Genomic DNA, 18,008 nt, shown 5'->3' with positions numbered 1-18,008 from the left:
GATGTTTTGTTTTTTTTTGTCTTAACAACCTTTAAAAAAAAAAAAAAACAGACAGAGAGAGAGAGAAAAAGACAAACTCGGAGGTAACGACTGTTTATAGCTGCTATAACGTAAGTGAGAACAGGAACGAACATGTTCGGTGGACGTTCCACAACTTCAAATGTGACTACAAATGGATACAAATGTACAAGTCTACATTGAATTTTTTTTAAAAAAGCCAATCGTTGACAAAGTGCAGTGGTGTAAGAGAAAGAAGAAAAAAAAACACATCAAGACGTAGCCGTAATTGGAAAATAAACAAGCGTGGCTTCACCACACCACCGCCGTTGATTATTTTTCTATAACGGCACATCCCGTCTGAGGCAATAACTTCTTGTCTGAAATTTTATTTAAAAGTCTTACATTTTTATATACGATTTCTAGAATGTTTTATAAAGAATTCATGTAGTAATAGAATTCCAGTGTGATCATAATAATAATAATAATGATAATAATAATAATAAAGAAAACAAACACACACACACGAGCCATTATGAATCCTTCTAAAATAACATTTTAATATCAGTTATAAATACATAATCATATCTCACCTCTTTAAATGACATGATTTTATTTACAAAAACAGTCCCAGAGGTTATATGAAGTATTCTAACATGCTGAATGTTCATTTTTATACACCCTGTAATATTTCAAATCTACCATAATCAATCATCTGATGTTTTCCAATAAATAGTTTATAGGTGTTACATTAGGAGCTGATGTCATTGATGATGTCATTAATGCAGTGGTGGTGATATGACACATAAGATTAGATTATTATGGTGGGAAAGCAGACCGAGCATTCAGACATTAGGTTGAAAACCGTAGGTTCGGGATTTGAATACATTCCAGGCGATTATACATGCACGGTCACATCACGTGATATCGTTTCGTTTGGGGAAAATGAGTCATTTAAATACAATTGACATATTTTAAACAATACAATCGATATTATAATCCGGTGTATCATTTTCGGATAATGCTCTCATACAAAGCCGTTATAAAGAGGTTCAATAATAATAATTTGTTCAAAAATACAAACAAATATGGCTTGCATAGTTGTAGCTTAAATGAAAGTCCGTTCATGCTCGTAACCCTTAGAGGAAAGTCACTCGAAGTTCACGTGTGAATTTTACGTATGTAGACATTCCGGTTTATATGCGCATTTTCTACAGGGAAATAATTCAAAACGAGTTTTTTTAAAAAAAAATTCACTATGCGATTTAATTACGATTCATTGAATTCCACCAGTTAAATTTCACACGTAGGACACGTTTTCATTTTTTTCCTTCTTTTTTTTCCCTCTCTCGCATGATTCATCTCTCTTTAGGTATTGCGTGTTTGTATTTTTTTTTCCCCCAAATCGATTCATAATATTTTAATTTTATTTTAATTTGGGACATGTTAAGGCATGTTTTTTTTTTTTCATGATTCCCTTATTTTAAAATTTTAATATGTTCACTTATTTTTAAAAATTTTAATATGCCACATGTGCTTTTATTTTGCTACGTGATTTTTCCCCAGAATAATTTATTTTCGAATTAATTTTTCATGTTTTTTAAAAAAATTTTTATTTTTCAAGGTGATTTTCTCACACGGTTAATTTCACATCATAATTTTCGCGTGTATTTTTTCTACGTGTGATTTTCTTCCACAAGATACGGTATTTTCCAGATGTAATCACATGTGAATTACTCGCATGTGAAATTTTTAAAGACTTTTCCATAAGGGGAAGTGCGTTACCGTTCTCATGGCCCTCCTTGATCACTTTAGCTTAAAAAAAAAATAAAACTTACATCTTATTAACTATTATAGGATCTTATTATACAGTATATGACCCTAAAATAGTCGGGCAAATGACCTTTGACCTTGTACAGTCCAACCACTGCAGGCGATGATGCTGGTTTTTGTCACCCGCATGTATCTGGAAGCGGGTTTAGTATCGGCTTGGCCATTTGTGCGATCGCGCTTTCATACATTTCCCCACTTTCAACATGATGCTGTAGGGATTTTTTTTTTCTTGCCGTGACCTTTCATGCGAGACGTTTGAAGTCGGCCCCCCGTGGAGCCCCCGAGCTCTGCTCAGTCAAAGGGGAGCGCTGGAACACAGATGGCTCGGGGCAACACATCCTGCTGGCACACCTGGGCACATGACATGCCTCAGAGGGACCGCTGTGTCCCGAGGAGAGACACACTTAATGTCACTCATCGCCCTGGTGTCATTGTGGGGACTTGGTGCAGCAACAGTGCCATCGTGTGACAGAGAAACAGAACTGCGCCTCTACTAACCCTGCTTTCTTTACTATTTCTGTAGCTCATCCAAGATATGTCATTGGAGTGACATGGCTAATGTAGCTAACAAGTACTGGAAGCTTATAGCTACCAGTTTAGCATAACTTAAACAGAGTCATCTCGAAAAGTTTCAGACAATCGAGTGCAAAAATGTGCGTCCCCCTTAGTCTCCCTCTGTGCATTTTTCCTATAAATAAGACTCTTTGTATGTAAACCTGTTAGATACATCCTGAATATTTAATCAGCCTTTACATAAGTATTCACCCCCTGATGAGACAAACTATACCGATGAGCGATTTCTTCAATATTATGGGGGCTATTTTGTGTAGATTCATGACACACAATCCCAGTTCATTTCAGTTCCACTCCAAAATGTGTTCAAGGTAAAATTCAAGGGGGGTGAATACTTATGCAAGGTAATGTATATTTGCTGAAACCTGGCAACCCAGATTGATCATACAGTATTGGCTCTTCGGGAAATACAACCTGGTGTACTGAACATAGTTGAAGAAAGGTATGTCTAAAACACGGTGCTGGACAAAATATATATATCACGGTGTATGATTTGGATGGATCTGAGGTTATTAAAGGTCATGTGCTAACTGTAAATGTGTTTTCGCCGTGCTATAATTTGCTTCGTATTCAAGGATACAAAAAGCTTTTACATTTTACAATACAATAAGAAAGACTATATTCTGCATTAGTCAACTCTCAAATGTGCTTGTATTCATGCTCTCTCTCTCTCTCAAATTATATATACACACACACACACACACACATATATATATATATATATATATATATATATATATATATATATATATATATATAAAAAATCCACACTCTCCTCTGCGCAACCTGCAAATCAGTAGCAGACACACCAGCAGAAATATAAATAAATAAATCACACCAAAAGCGCTTGGTGTGTGTCGCATGGCTTTCTTTTTTAAAAAGCCCAATGTTGTTGCCGCACTCATCACTTTGGAGGGTTTTTTTCTTTTTAGGTTCAGTGTCACATCTCCATATTGAAAGCCTGCATGAGGAGGTCGAGATCGCCCACGCTGGCGGCGTGGAAAAGCTCTGGGAGGTCCATGAGCGACAGAGCGATGCGCAGAGCCGCCCAGATGCTGCTGGACATCACCTGGTGGCTCCTGCTTTTCCTCTGCTGGTTCAGGGCCGTCAGGAAATTACTCACCGCTTCCCTGCGCGAAAGAAGAGCGGCGTGAGACGATGACATTAGATTTATGGTTAGATGACAGACACGGCCCTGGGAGCTCGTTGAGGTACAAATCCTAAGTAATACTGTCGACCAGATGGCGTCTTTTTCCTCATTTATGAGATTTAAAGGAGCAGATTGTAAACTTTTACTGCCCTCTATTGGCTGTGAGGCGAATAGTTTTTACACACTGCAAAAAAAAAAAAAAACAACAACAACCCATCAATCCTAAATACTACAGAATAATTATAAAGCCTATTTTTAGGTATATTTACAGATTCCTGGGGGTGGGGTTAATCTCTGGGCCAGATAAAATGTCAAGAGAATTGTATTAGCATGACCCGGAAATTACGCTACGGTACACGGTACTCTCTGGTCCGTGGTACCTGTGTGCTCCCAGGTTGATGCAGCTGATACCGAGGTTGTATCTGGATCGGATGAAGCCGGGCTGCAGCTCCAGAGCTCGGGTGTAGGCCTCAACAGCCTCCTTGCTGCGGTCCCCGTTAGCCAGAGTCGCCCCCAGCCGGTTCCACAGCAGATAGTCCTGAGAGACACAGAGCCTCATGTTAAAGAGAATAAGTTCTATATACGCGGCAGAGCGGTGTCATAAATTCATGGTGTAATAACCATCTGAACCATACATTTACAGTGCATCCATGCAGTGAAGCATGGTGGTGTTAGCATCATGTTAAAGAGTTACCCATGACCTCTTGGTTGCTTCTCTGACTAATTCCCTCCTTCACCAAAGTTTGCCGAATTTGGTATTTGATACTTTTTCAAGAAGATTGTCCTGGACTTGTTTACATACTGTACATTAATAATTTCACAGACATATATATATATATATATATTGTTTTATTTTCTTCTGTCACACCTTTGCTTGTCTTATATTACTTTTTGCCACCGTTCCCTATAAAGCGTCCTTGGGCTTTAGATAGGAGCTACACAAATAACACTTACTGATAAGGGTTCAGAGTCATGTTCAGAGTCATGTGTAAAGGGTTCAGGGTCAGTCTTGGGATTTCAACCCATAACCATTTGGTCTCAAAACACAGATGAACTTAACCGACGAACTATGACTGAGCTCCAACGGCTCTCTTTCACTACAGTGATGGTTTAGAGGCCACAGAAACACACACTCCTGTTCGCTCACCTCGGGCCGTACAGACAGCGCTGCATTAAAGGCGTCCACAGCCTTATCAAACTCAGAGCTGAGGTTAAAGAGCACGCCGAGTCCCGTCTGCAGGTCAGGGTCCACACAGCCCGGGTTCTGCTGCACGGCTTCCTGATAAAGCTCCAACACCTCCACCAGCTGAGAGCTACACACACACACACACACCATCATAAATTCTCATCAAGGAACAGAACTACAGTGTAGAATACTCAACCCTGTTAGCCTCTTGCCATTATTTTACACCATCACATGCTTATATACGTGTCCTGGGCTATCAAAATGAGCAGGAGGGTCTGTTGGCACTACGCAGATGGTGGTTGTGTCTTTGAGTGAAACAGATGGATATATATATATATATATTCAAAGACAAGGTTCTGAATGGACATCTGGTTCTCAAAAGTAATTTCCTGACAGCACTCCAAGAGTTTTACTCACACATCCGGTACATTTAGCTTCTGTTACTCAGCTAGCTAGCATTAGGAATGAAATTTACATCTAGTACATATTTTTATAAATATGACTATCAGCTCATAAATTCTGTTAGGTTAGCTCATGCTAGCTAGTTAGCTGACAAAATATGACTTTCTTCTTCCAAACTGAAGTCTTCCATATATGGACGCTCCCATTTATAGCCTGCAAAACATGCCTGTTTAAAGCTGTTCTCATCTCCATAATTGAACACAACGACACTCCTACATTTCCATATATGGACTTCTGTGGTCTGCGAGCTTCAGTTAAACCATGTGACCTATTGCACAAACAGTGTAATGTAATCTCTCACACACACACACACACACACACTTTAGATTTTTCTAAAAGCGCACTGTCATGGTTGTAAACATAGTGTTAATACTAATACCAAATCAAATCCTTTACTCAGAAAGGCTTTGGTCCTGTTGAGGTATACTATGAGACATGCTAGCTGATACGCTAGCACAGAGATATTTAAACTGAGCTAACGGAAAAAGCTGAGCACTTTCTTCCATACTGAAGGATTGTTAACTGTCCTATAGACACTTACCGGCTTTATTCTTTAGTACAGTATGGGACGGTGCGCTACCATTAGCTTGGTGCTAACATAGCAGGAGAAATAATGAAAAGCTACTTATAAAGGTCGCACCCTAGTTTTCGCATTGCTAGTTTGACTAGTAAGAGGGAAGTAGTAAACAGTGCAGCTATCATCATTCCTTCTTCCCAACGTGTTATAGATGCGATGTGTAGTGTGAAGCTGGAGCGTACCATCCGAGAGTGGGGATGGGGGAGACGTTTGAGCCCCTGCGTTGGGGCAGTGGTGAGCCGTCCAGAGCGCTGCGCTCCTGCAGGAGGGGTGTGTATGTGGGGTTGTGTGTGATCCAGCGGTGCAGAGCCTCACATGCTTCCTGCTGTCGTCCTGCGTTGGTCAAACTCACCGCTAGTGCCATGAGAGCGCTCAGGTTATTCGGGTGCAGCTCCAGACACCTGCGGACATGAGAGAGAGAGAGAGAGAGAGAGAAAGAGAAAGAGAGAGAGAGAGAGAGAGAGAGAGAGAGAAATATATGTTCTGCATGAAAGAGGGGTCAAAAATGTATGTTTTCTAACCTTTTAATCTATCTATCTGTCATTCAGTCATTCTATCTATCTCGCTATCTTTCCAATCTATCTATCATTCTACGTATGTATGTATGTATGTATGTGTGTATCTATCTATCTGTCTATCTATCATTCTATCTATCTCGCTATCTTTCCAATCTATCTATCATTCTACGTATGTATGTATGTATGTATGTGTGTATCTATCTATCTGTCTATCTATCATTCTATCTATCTCGCTATCTTTCCAATCTATCTATCATTCTACGTATGTATGTATGTATGTATGTGTGTATCTATCTATCTGTCTATCTATCATTCTATCTATCTCGCTATCTTTCCAATCTATCTATCATTCTACGTATGTATGTATGTGTGTATCTATCTATCTATCTGTCTATCTATCTATCTATCTATCATTCTATGCATATATGTATGTGTCTATCTATTTATCTATCTATCTATCTGTCTATGTATGTATGTATGTATGTGTCTATCTATCTATCTATCTATCTATCATTCTATGTATGTATGTATCTATCTATCTATCAATCATTCAGTCATTCTATCTATCTCTCTATCTTTCCAGTCTGCCTATCATTCTATGTATGTGTGTATCTATCTATCTATCTATCTATCTATCTATCTACCTAACTATCTATCTATCTACCATTCAGTCATTCTATCTCTCTATCTTTCATTCTATGTATGTATGTATGTATGTATGTATGTATGTATCTGTCTATCTACCTTTCTAACCTATCTATCATTCTATCATTCTATGTATGTATGTATGTATGTATCTGTCTATTTATCTATCTATCTATCTATCTATCTATCTATCTGTGTGTCTGTCTATCTTTGTGGGATGTTTTTTAGATTTCCATTTATCCACAGATCAGCATTTTATTGAAGTATACAGTGTGGCCTGAAAGAGAGCCTCTGCGCAGCCTGTGCAGCTCTTATTGCTCATGTTTCACGGCTTAGCGAGGATTTATGTGAGATAAAGGGAAGCACGTTAAGGCATGTCGTGCTGTTTGTCGTATAGCCAAAAAGCACATAATCCTCCCTGGAGGAAATTAAAATGGTGAATGTGTGTCAGGAGTACCCCGCCTCTCTGGAGAGATGAGCTGAGAGCTCGGGCGTTTTATTCTGTACAGTCTTCGCTCACCTCTGAAGGCAGACGATGGCGGCCTGCTCGTTCTCGTTCTCCGCCTGCGTGGTGCCCAGCACCTGCCAAGCCTTCAGAGAATAGATAGATCGATAGATAGATGGATGGATGGATGGACAGATAGGTTCATTAAGTAATTAATTCATTAACCATCCAGATTTGTTCAAAACCTAGCAATAGACGTACATGCTTATGCAAAAGTTTGTGCACCCTGTATTTCAAACCCTGTATTATAAACGAACACATGAACAACCCTAAACAGGACCTACTTTTACTGCACATTTATTATTTATTTTCTGAATTCAACCGATTGAATCCTATAAAACAACGACAGCAACAATCTATAAAAGATTTATGACTCCTTTCCAGTTGATCTAGGGCTGGGCAATATGATGATATCATCTCAAAAGTGTGATAAATCATATAAGAATACACTATTGTGAGAGATTGTGAGTATCGTGATTGCTTTTAAGAAGTTGTTTCGGTCCTTATTATTAGCTATTTAAAGAATATTAATGTAAACAGAGCTCACATAGAGCTCTGGGGATTCCTTGACAGTAAACATGTGTATATTAGATATAGACGATATGAGACTACAGTGGTGCTTGAAAGTTTGTGAACCCTTTTCTACATTTCTGCATAAATACGACCTAAAACATCATCAGATTTTCACACAAGTCCTAAAAGTAGATCAAGAGAACCCAATTAAATTTGTGAGCGGTGAAAGTATGCGAACCTTTGCTTTCAGTATCTGGTGCGAGCCCCTCGTGCAGCAATAACTGCAGATAAACGTTTGCGGTAACTGTTGATCCGTCCTGAACATCTGCTTGGAGGAGTTTTAGTCCGTTCCTCAGTACAGAGCAGCTTCGACTCTGGGATGTTGGTGGGTTTCCTCACATGAACTGCTCGCTTCAGCTTCCATAACATTTCTATTGGATTAAGGTCAGGACTTTGACTCGGCCATTCCAAAACATTAACTTTATTCTTCTTTAAGCTTTCTTTTCTAGAACGACTCGTGCGCTTAGGATGATTGTCTTCCTGCATGATCCACTTTCTCTTGAGGTTCAGATCACGGACAGATGTCCTGACATTTTCCTTTAAAGTTCGCTGGTATAATTCGGAATTCATTGTTCCATCAATGATGGCAAGTCATCCTGGCCCAGACGCAGCAAAACACCCCCGAACCGTGACACTACACACCATGTTTCATAGATCGGATTAGATTCTTATGCTGGAATACAGTGTTGTCATTTATCCATACATAATGCTTCTCATTTAAACCACAAAGTTCTATTTCGGTCTCATCTGTCCACAAAACATTTCCAGTAGCCTTCTGGCTTGTCCACGAGATCTTTAGCAAACTGCAGAAGGGCAGCACTGTTCTTTTTGGAGAGCAGTTTTCTCCTTGCAACCCTGCCATGCACACCATTGTTGTTCAGTGTTCTCAAGATGGTGGACTCGTGAACGTTAACATTAGCCGATATGAGCGAGGCCTTCATTTGCTTAGAAGTTCCCTTCGGTTCCTCCTTGCCCTTGGAGTGATCTTTGTTGGTCTCCACTCCCGGGGAGGGTAACAACGGCCTTGAATTTCCTTCGTTCGTACACAATCTGTCTGACTGTGGATCGGTGGAGTCCAAACTCTTTAGAGATGGTTTTGTAACCTTTTCCAGCCTGATTAGCATCAATAACTCTTTCTCGGAGGTCCGCAGAAATCTGCTTTGTTCATGCCATGATACACCTCCACAAACATGTGCTGTGAAGATCAGACTCTTTAAATGAAACAGCGTGCTCACTCGCACCTGATCGCCGTCCCACTGATTGAAAACACCTGACTCGAATTTCACCTTTTAAAAAATTAACTGCTCATCCTAGAGGTTCACATACTTTTGCCGCTCACAGAAATGTAACACCGGATATTTCCCTCAATAAATAAATGACCGAGTAGAACATTTTTGTCTCGTTTGTTTAATTGGGTTTAACTCGTCGCATATTTTCTCTGGTTTTATTTTCTCTTGAACATCTCCAATAAGATCATTTCCATAAGATAAAATCTGCAATTATGCTTTGGTCATGTTCAGTAGAGGAAGTGAGCCAAGCTCATTATGAGTCATGTCTTAAGAATTCATTTGACTCACTTCAAGCAGAAATCTAAAATGAGTCATTTTTGGACCCAAATGGAAAAAAAAAAAACGTCGTCGTAATAAAATATAGAAGCGGGTATGACACGCTTACGGAATGGGTTATGAGCTCGATATTGAATTAAACTGCATATTTGATGATTTGCATTTATACCAGGGAGTTAATGCAGAAAGATCGGAATGATCACTAGAGTTTCAGCGCCTCTGCTGCGAAATAACACATCCCGTGAGCGTACCTCGGAGTCCTGAGGGTCCTGTAAGATGGCTGCCTCCAGCAGCTGGACGGCACTGTTCAGGTCGCCCTCTCTGGATTTCTGCAGCCCCTCTTCGAACGCATTGGGCCAGTCTTTATACGGGTTGTTCATGTGGAAAAAGTACCCCTAAAACCAACACAAAGGAATTAGATGCCTTACGATGAAGCGTTCAGAACATTCTGAGAAACCAAACCATAGACACAGTATATATACACATCTATAGCGCTGCCCTGTCGGTAAGGGGAAGACTTCCAAGTGCAGGAGTTGATGAAGTGAACTTACTGTTTGTTACATAAGGAATAAAACCCTTTGGCGACATGCTGTTATAGGAAATAATCGACGGCATGCTAGTGATATTGTGCCGTCAGTTATTTCCCTAACATTACAACAGCACATCTGGAAGCATTTTATTCCTTTTACAACACAACAAGCTGCCAATTCTTACAATTACTACAGTGATTTATTTATTATTGTTTTAGAACGACGTTGTATTTCTTATCCTTTTACAGCTACATTTAATGTTGTGAAATCAAGCTCGATCGTCTTGTCACTTACGTTAAAGCAGCTATAAACAGTCGTTCCCTCACCAGCCTCTGGTTTTTTTTCTCTCTCGCGCTTGAAGGTAATAAGACGAAAAACCACAGCGCAGCTCGTCGTGTTACAGAGAATCCGCGACGCGTAAACGCCTCTGTCCTGAAGATGTCGGAAAACCTACAGTCACTTTAAGCTTTAAATCCGTCTGTTGCAAAGTGCCGGCACTGGAGACTCCTTCCATAAATCTTTAATAAACATCCCCGTACAGAAAACGTCACCATGTTAACGATTACGCGGGTTTTTAATCTGTTTATGTGGAGCGTCCGCCGTACAAATCCCCCTGAACGAGCTGTTACTATAGAAACAATAACATGTTAATTACTCAGACTGCGATTTGTCTCGCAGCCAGAAATACAGTCCGAGCTGCTGTTATAGAAACGTAACCAACACCTTCTGACCAATCAGAACGGAGCGGTCAGAACATCATCGCTTGTGACGTCCGTCACGTTAGCTTTAGAATCCTGTAAATAAACACACGGTGCCGAAGGGCACACGAGGACACGGCAGAATCATGTTGTAAATATTAAGCCCGGAACATTGATTTGCATCAGCGAATCTTTACACCCGTAGTAAAATAGAGTTAGCGATTGATATTCCACGCTCATATCGTTAGAGCAGGACTGTTTTTACTCTTTTAATAGAGGCACCGTGGCAGAGTGCTGATAATTGGATCACGCTGGGCTCTTTAATATTGCAGGGAAACTGGAATCATGCTCACAGAGAAGCATGTGGTGAAGAGAAGGGCACGGAGCTCAAAGAACTGAGGAAAGAGTGTTCGATATGTAAATGTCTTCTAATTTCCAAGGCCGTTCCGAATCCTTTATTAACTTTCATTCCTTCATTTATCCGCAATTCAATTTCTTTTTCCGGTTGTTCCGGTTCATTTATTCTTTCTTTTATTTATTTATTTTTTTTAAATTTTGCATTAATCAAAGTAATTACCTTTAGTGTTATGATTGTATTTCATTTCAACTGGTATGATTTGGCACATGCCAACTTAACATAACACAGGGTTCCCGCTCCAAGTCAAATGTAAAATTCCATGACTTTTCCCTGACTTTCCCTATATATATATATATATATATATATATATATATATATATATATATAGATAGATAGGTAGATAGATATCTTTATTTATATTTATATATCTCACATTTTAGCTAATACATTTGAAAAATTTACAAACAAAATTCCCTGATATTCCCGGACTTAAACCCCAAAATGATCAAATTCCCTGACTTTCCATGACTGGATTAGACTATATTAAATTTCCATGACGTTCCAGAAATTCCATGACCCATGGGAACCCTGATAACATAAACGGGCGTTATCCTTTATTACGAAAATAAAACTATGTCTATGCATAAAGTATGCACAGAACGCTGGATACTGAAATTACATTCAATGAATTACAAAACTGACCTGAGAAGCTAAACGCAAATAAAACATCAGATAACATCTTCGGTGTTAAAACGATGTAGAATCTCTGAGTTGCCTTTTAAGGAAAAGGGGTAGGGCTTATCGGCTGTGTTACAGCTAGGGGCAGGGCCTGATTCTGGCCCAGAAAATAGTTAACAAAATCCTCAGGAGAGCTAAAATGGAATGAAAAATGTGGACGGCAATCTGAATGGAAGAGTTCACAAATCTGATTTTAAAATGTTATTTTTATGCCTTTATTTGTTTTTGTAAGTGACAGTTTATAGAATTGTAGTCCATTACAGGTCTACTTTAAACACACACACACAAAAAAATTACAAATTGCCCCTTTAAGTGAAAAAAACCCAACGTTTTTTGGGATCTTGGCGGAATTTCAGTCGGATAAAAGCACAAGAGTATCTTCATGAAAAAGATAGCAGCTCTGCGATTTTGATCAAATCATAACCGCAGCCACACAGCTGTCTTAGTTTAAGCTTGTGATTGCTTTGTGTTCAACATTTTATGCCATCTGGTCTCACACACACACACACACAATGATGAGAAAGAATTTTAGATGAGAGGAAGCATTAGCTGACATCTGCAGTCTATAACCTTTGAAGTGATAATTGAGCTTTGTATCAGTTGTGTTTCATTCTGCTTACACAAAAAGCATTGAGTACATGAGAGGCTCCTTTTTTCCTTTTTTTTAACAGTACAATGGTGACTTTCCTGCTTCCCAGCTGGACATACGTGTCTATAAACATCATGTTACGTGATAAGAACTATCCTGCTGGACTACAGCGCCCTCTGATGGAACTACAACGCATGCTACAGCTGCTGATTGGCTGATTGTACCGTCTCACTGGGCGAAGGCTTGGCTGGGACCTGGCCTTTACTCTCCGAGTCCTCCAGCCAGTTTCGTCGAGCGAGTTCCTCCAGCTCGGCCTGCATCTTATCCCAGAACTCGGTGTCTGACTGGAGAGTCCAAGAAAGAAAAGAAGCGTAAAAGATCTCTGAAGTGGACATTTTCTGCTATATATATAGTTTAGAAAACGACAGACTTTCCTGAAAACAAATATGTTTCTCTTGTTCATGTTCTACAACCAGAAACGAATTCTGGTTCATTTATAATTTCTCAAATAGTTCCATTTTTCCTAACATTTTTTAGTTTAAAACCTGCAAAAAACATGCAAACTTATTTACTAACACGTTCTACAGAACTCTGAGACTTACACGCAAGCATGAATGTGTGCAGTCCTGGGAAAAACCCTTCACACTGTGAAATTTAGACATTTTCTACTATATATATATATATATATATATATATGATACAAAGTATATATATACTATATATGCAAAAAGTAAAAAGGGAGAAATTTACATTTCAAGCTATCTTTCCAATTCCACTTGTCATGAAATGACGGTCCTAGTGTCCTGGCCTAGCGGGCGGACAAATCCGAAATGCGAATCGAGATCGGGAACAGTACACGGGCAGAGGTCGGGGGACGAGCGGATAACGATATCGGGGGTTATCCGTACACACGAACGAGGAAACAGAACTAGATCAAGAACTGAGAAACACGAGGGTTTAAACACACGTAAACAAATCAAGGGGCAAACTGAAAACAGGTGAGAGTGATCAAGACACACGAGGGATGCAACCAATGACAATACATGAAGAGACAGGACATGAATCCAAACAAAACACGCGTTGGCAACGCAAACAAACACGCAACGACGTGGAAGAGTGCGCTGTAGTAATAAACAGTATGACGGTGAAATCTATATCTTTATGATAATTAGTCTTTATTGATCACATATACATACGCACAGTGAAATTCTTTTCTTCGCATACCCCAGCATGTCAGGAAGTTGGGGTCAGAGCACAGGGTCAGTCATGATGCAGCGCCCCTGGAGCAGAGAGGGTTAAGATCCTTGCTCAAGGGCCCAACAGTGGCAGATTGGCTTGAACCCAGACCTTCCGATCAGTAACCCAGAGCCTTAGCCGCCAAGCCACCACTGTCACCCGTTTCGCATGCGTTTGTATGTAATGCCGTGTGTGTTCGTGTGTCTGGTCCATCGATGCGGTCTTTTCCATCAACAAAACACCAGGCCTCATATACACCGCATTATATTTGTGTTAATGCAGCACTGAGTTTAGGCTGCAAGGTCAAAAGGTCAGACGTCAGTTCATGTTACACAGCGGACGGGATCCAATATTACATTTATGGCTGGATTGCGAAACGAATACTCAGATTTCATACTGTGCGTGTGTGTGTGTGTGTGTGTGTGAAATTGCTCAGTCCAGATTCATCATAGTTCCTAACCTGAGCTATTTACAGTCATTTACTGCTTATAGATAGCTTGCGAGTGCTGAGAGGGAGGATTGTCATTACCAATGACCCCCGCATACTAAGTGTGTGTGCGAGTGTGTGCGTACACATATCCAGCCCCTTGTGAGGACCAAAAAGATCCGAATGTCTTAATAACGATAGTGGGATAGTGTCAACACTGAAATCCTGAGACAGCGTCCTTTTTTTCTGTTAAAAAAAAAAACACGACGAAACAGAAAAACCTTGACTAATTCGCTACACACCTTCCCCAAAGAGATTCTTCGGCCGCTCTAGCTCGTTGGATCACGGACAGGATCACGGACAGAAGAAGACTGATCATCCGTGCGGCGAAGGATGTCGAGGTGCTACCTAGGAAAGCCTGGTTGCTTACGCTGGCTTCCAGGATTCGTCTCAAAGTGGCCGTGGCACTCATTTTATAGAGTACTGACTTGTCGAAAAAGTGCAGAATTAAAATGACGTGTGTATGGAAAAAAGTTCGGAAACGCTCACTTTAAAAAATTCTCCCTTTTTCCTTTTGCACCAAACAGACCGACGAGTCCAAGTTCAAATGACATGCTGGACTTTATCAACGCGAAATCAGTGACTCGGTTTTCCGCCCTACAGAGTTCGGATGATTGGTCGTATGTCTTTGCTTCGTTTTTGATGAAAAGGCCTCACGCGGCGGCACTCGCCCGACCATCAGAGTCATTCGTCTATTCTCGAGTGCACTCAGGCTGCTGTCATGGATGTTTAACCTTCACTACCTGTTCTGTTCACCACCCAGCACAGGGTTTCCAATAAATCCACATCCTCTCAGTGATGATCAATAAACACAAAACCTGCACCGTGTTCGGGAATCCTCCTGATGCCTGGCGTGTGTGTGTGTGCGTGTGTGTGTGTGAATAGATAGAGATGAAAATAAGATATGCGGGGAATGTAGCAGCCACTATTATTCTGCATCTAGATTCATGAAACTGTTATACGGCGCCATAACAAGGCGATGATTTGAGCTCAGTTGATATTTTCCTATTGTTTTGAGACACTAAGGATGATCCAATAAACTTTCTTATTATTCTTATTACTCAGACGTAATCAGTGGGTTTAGTTTTACTTTAACTGGCGAAAACGATGCTTCACAAATTTAATACCTGCCCTTCGTCACGCTAATTTGTTCCTGAAGTGACGTTTAGATGTCGTAAATCACGCTGCGTGTGCAAAAGAAATCGATTTGCATTCATTCCGCTCTGCGCACGGTGGCTTAGCGGTTAGCACGTTCGCGTCACACCGCCAGGGTCGGGGGTTCGATTCTCGCCGCTGCACTGTGTGTGCGGAGTTTGCATGTTCTCCCCGTGCTGAGGGGGTTTCCTCCGGGTACTCCGGTTTCCTCCCCCAGTCCAAAGACACGCAAGGTAGTCTGATTGGCATGTCCAAAGTGTCCGTAGTGTGTGAATGTGTATGTGAGTGTGCCCTGCGATGGATTGGCACCCTGTCCAGGGTGTACCCCGCCTTGTGCCCGATGCTCCATTTGATAGGCTCCAGGTTCCCCGTGACCCAGTAGGATAAGCGGTATAGAAGATGGATAGATGGATGGATGGAACTCCGCCCTGTATTTTGCTCTTTTTGGTAAAAACACCACAAACCGCACAAGACAAACACGTCAAATGGACAACTTGCGATTTTGCTCAAGCGAAAGACGCACTCCTCTCTCGATTCTGTTGGGACATCGTTTTTGCTTTCAAATTTAGTTATCAAATTTGCATGTTTTTACACGTACGACTCTTTACTGAATCAGGCTTCAAAAGTCACTAACTACATTCGTGGTCAATGGAAAATCGTGTCCGTCTCCACGGATGTCAGATTCTTCCTTTAGCCTCGTACGGTTTTATTTCACGGACGATTCCGATTTTCTGAGTAAATTTACTTTTGATTGTGTTTACAAATCACTTCATTTACTGCTATTATTAACAATAATGCAATGCTAATGGATATCTATAATAATAATAATAATAATAATAAGTAGAAGAAGAAAAATGTCCTCTCAGGTCTACTACAATATGAGACTCAGCATGCAGTATAGCTGGGACTTAAACCCGAAACCCCGAACAGTATACAGGAACTAGGTATTATATTTTCCGCGCATTGTTCTATCAAATCCAACATGATGTAAAGATTTGAATGAATCAGCTAAAAAAAAATAAAAAATAGTCACAGGGTAGGAAAGCTGAGTCGCAGGATATCGACTGTACTCTACCTTTGTGCTTCTGTTAAATATAGCTACTAAGTCAAGTCTAACATCGCCGCTCCGTTACATATAGCTCTGGATCGCATAAAGACAGCTGTAATACAAAACTCCAGTGCGGTAAACAGTAAGCATAATGCTGATGAGGAAGAGGAGCTGACATCATCACAAATTACCATCCTGCAGAAATGCTCCGGCTAAAATTACAGCGATTATGCAGGTGTCACTTCCTGGATGGGACCGACTGTACGAATTGAAAGTTTCGGTGCAGTATATCAGGATATGTACAATGAGTGGCCATATACTACATAGGTGACTTTGTAGGTGTATAATTACTCACTGTATGATGCACTGGACAAAGTTTCGCCGCCTCCAATCAAGGGAACAGAACCACAATAGGACCCGTCGATATTATTTGGAGAGTGGATTCTTTTCCTGTGACGGTGGAGCTGGGAGACGGCTATATAATATAGTTATATATTTATATATAGTTATAAAATATATGTCCATTGTAAGGACTCAAGAGGATAATTCCTAGTTTTATTTATTTATTTATTTATTTATTTATGCTGTATATAAAGCACATTAACCTTGGAGATTGCTTAGACACGTATTAAACATATGCAGGTCTGACAGCATAGAAGACAATATCCACTGTTGTTTGCAATAGAAAGTACAAAATACCCATAATGCACTTGTAGGAAATAGGGAGACATTACATGGTCATATCGTTCAGCCCTAATCCGTGTGGGTGTGTAATGTTTCCTTTCATTATCGAGTTTGTGAGGGAAATGTGGCTGGACGCCATGAAGAGAGGTAATTTTTTTGAAGCTGAACTTGGTATGCATGTGTGTGTGTGTGCGTGTGTTTGTGTGCACGTGTGTGTGTGTGTGTGTGTGTGTGTGTGTGTGTGTGTGTGCGCCTCTCACCTCCACAGCAGCTTTGGCTCGCACAAACTCCTCCTCCAGAGAGTGCTGCCTGCCGAACAGAGAGCTTCCTAGTCTCAGCTTGGGCCTCTGCACACACAGATGGTTCCACACACACACACACACACACACACACACACACACACACACACACACACACACACACACACGCGCGCGCGCGCGCAAGGTCAGTCAGCAGTCCCGACCTGTAACACTATCTGTGCCCTCATGTACGTTTTGATGAATCTGCGATATAAAAGTTTGAGGACAAGTCAGGAGTTTTGTAGCTTTGTATATTCTTAAAGGAAACGTAGGGATGTAACTGATGTAACTTGATAGACTAGAAAACGTTGTTGGCGTTAAGGGAACGGTCCGCTCCTGGCTCAGGTCTTATTTGACTGATCGTTATCAGTTCGTAGATGTAAATGGAGACTTCTCTATGCATACTGAGGTAAAGTCTGGTGTTCCACAAGGCTCTGTTTTAGGCCCACTACTTTTTACTTTATATATACTACCTCTGGGTCAAATTATTCGTAAACATGGAATTAGCTTCCACTGTTATGCTGATGATACACAGCTGTATGTTTCAGCGAAGCCAGAGGACAGACAGCAGCTTAAATACAGCTGAGGATTGTGTAGAAGAC

At 40.6% G+C, this 18,008-nt stretch overlaps 1 protein-coding gene across 1 annotated transcript in view; it reads right to left on the bottom strand.

Moving 5' to 3' along the window:
- Positions 1-3,343: 3,343 nt before the first annotated feature.
- The window catches only part of pex5lb (peroxisomal biogenesis factor 5-like b), a 38,477-nt gene continuing 23,812 nt past the window's right edge, over positions 3,344-18,008 (bottom strand). The window contains exons 7-14 of the mRNA XM_053651920.1: positions 17,368-17,454; positions 12,722-12,841; positions 9,836-9,979; positions 7,462-7,532; positions 5,961-6,179; positions 4,701-4,866; positions 3,934-4,091; positions 3,344-3,533 (exon numbers count right to left, since the gene is read on the bottom strand). Coding sequence (XP_053507895.1) covers positions 3,344-3,533; positions 3,934-4,091; positions 4,701-4,866; positions 5,961-6,179; positions 7,462-7,532; positions 9,836-9,979; positions 12,722-12,841; positions 17,368-17,454 — 1,155 coding nt within the window. The remainder of the gene's footprint in view (positions 3,534-3,933; positions 4,092-4,700; positions 4,867-5,960; positions 6,180-7,461; positions 7,533-9,835; positions 9,980-12,721; positions 12,842-17,367; positions 17,455-18,008) is intronic.

The sequence above is a fragment of the Ictalurus furcatus genome, chromosome 20 (assembly GCF_023375685.1).
Source record: "Ictalurus furcatus strain D&B chromosome 20, Billie_1.0, whole genome shotgun sequence".
NCBI lineage: Eukaryota > Metazoa > Chordata > Actinopteri > Siluriformes > Ictaluridae > Ictalurus > Ictalurus furcatus.
This window is presented reverse-complemented; position numbering and strand designations above follow the sequence as displayed.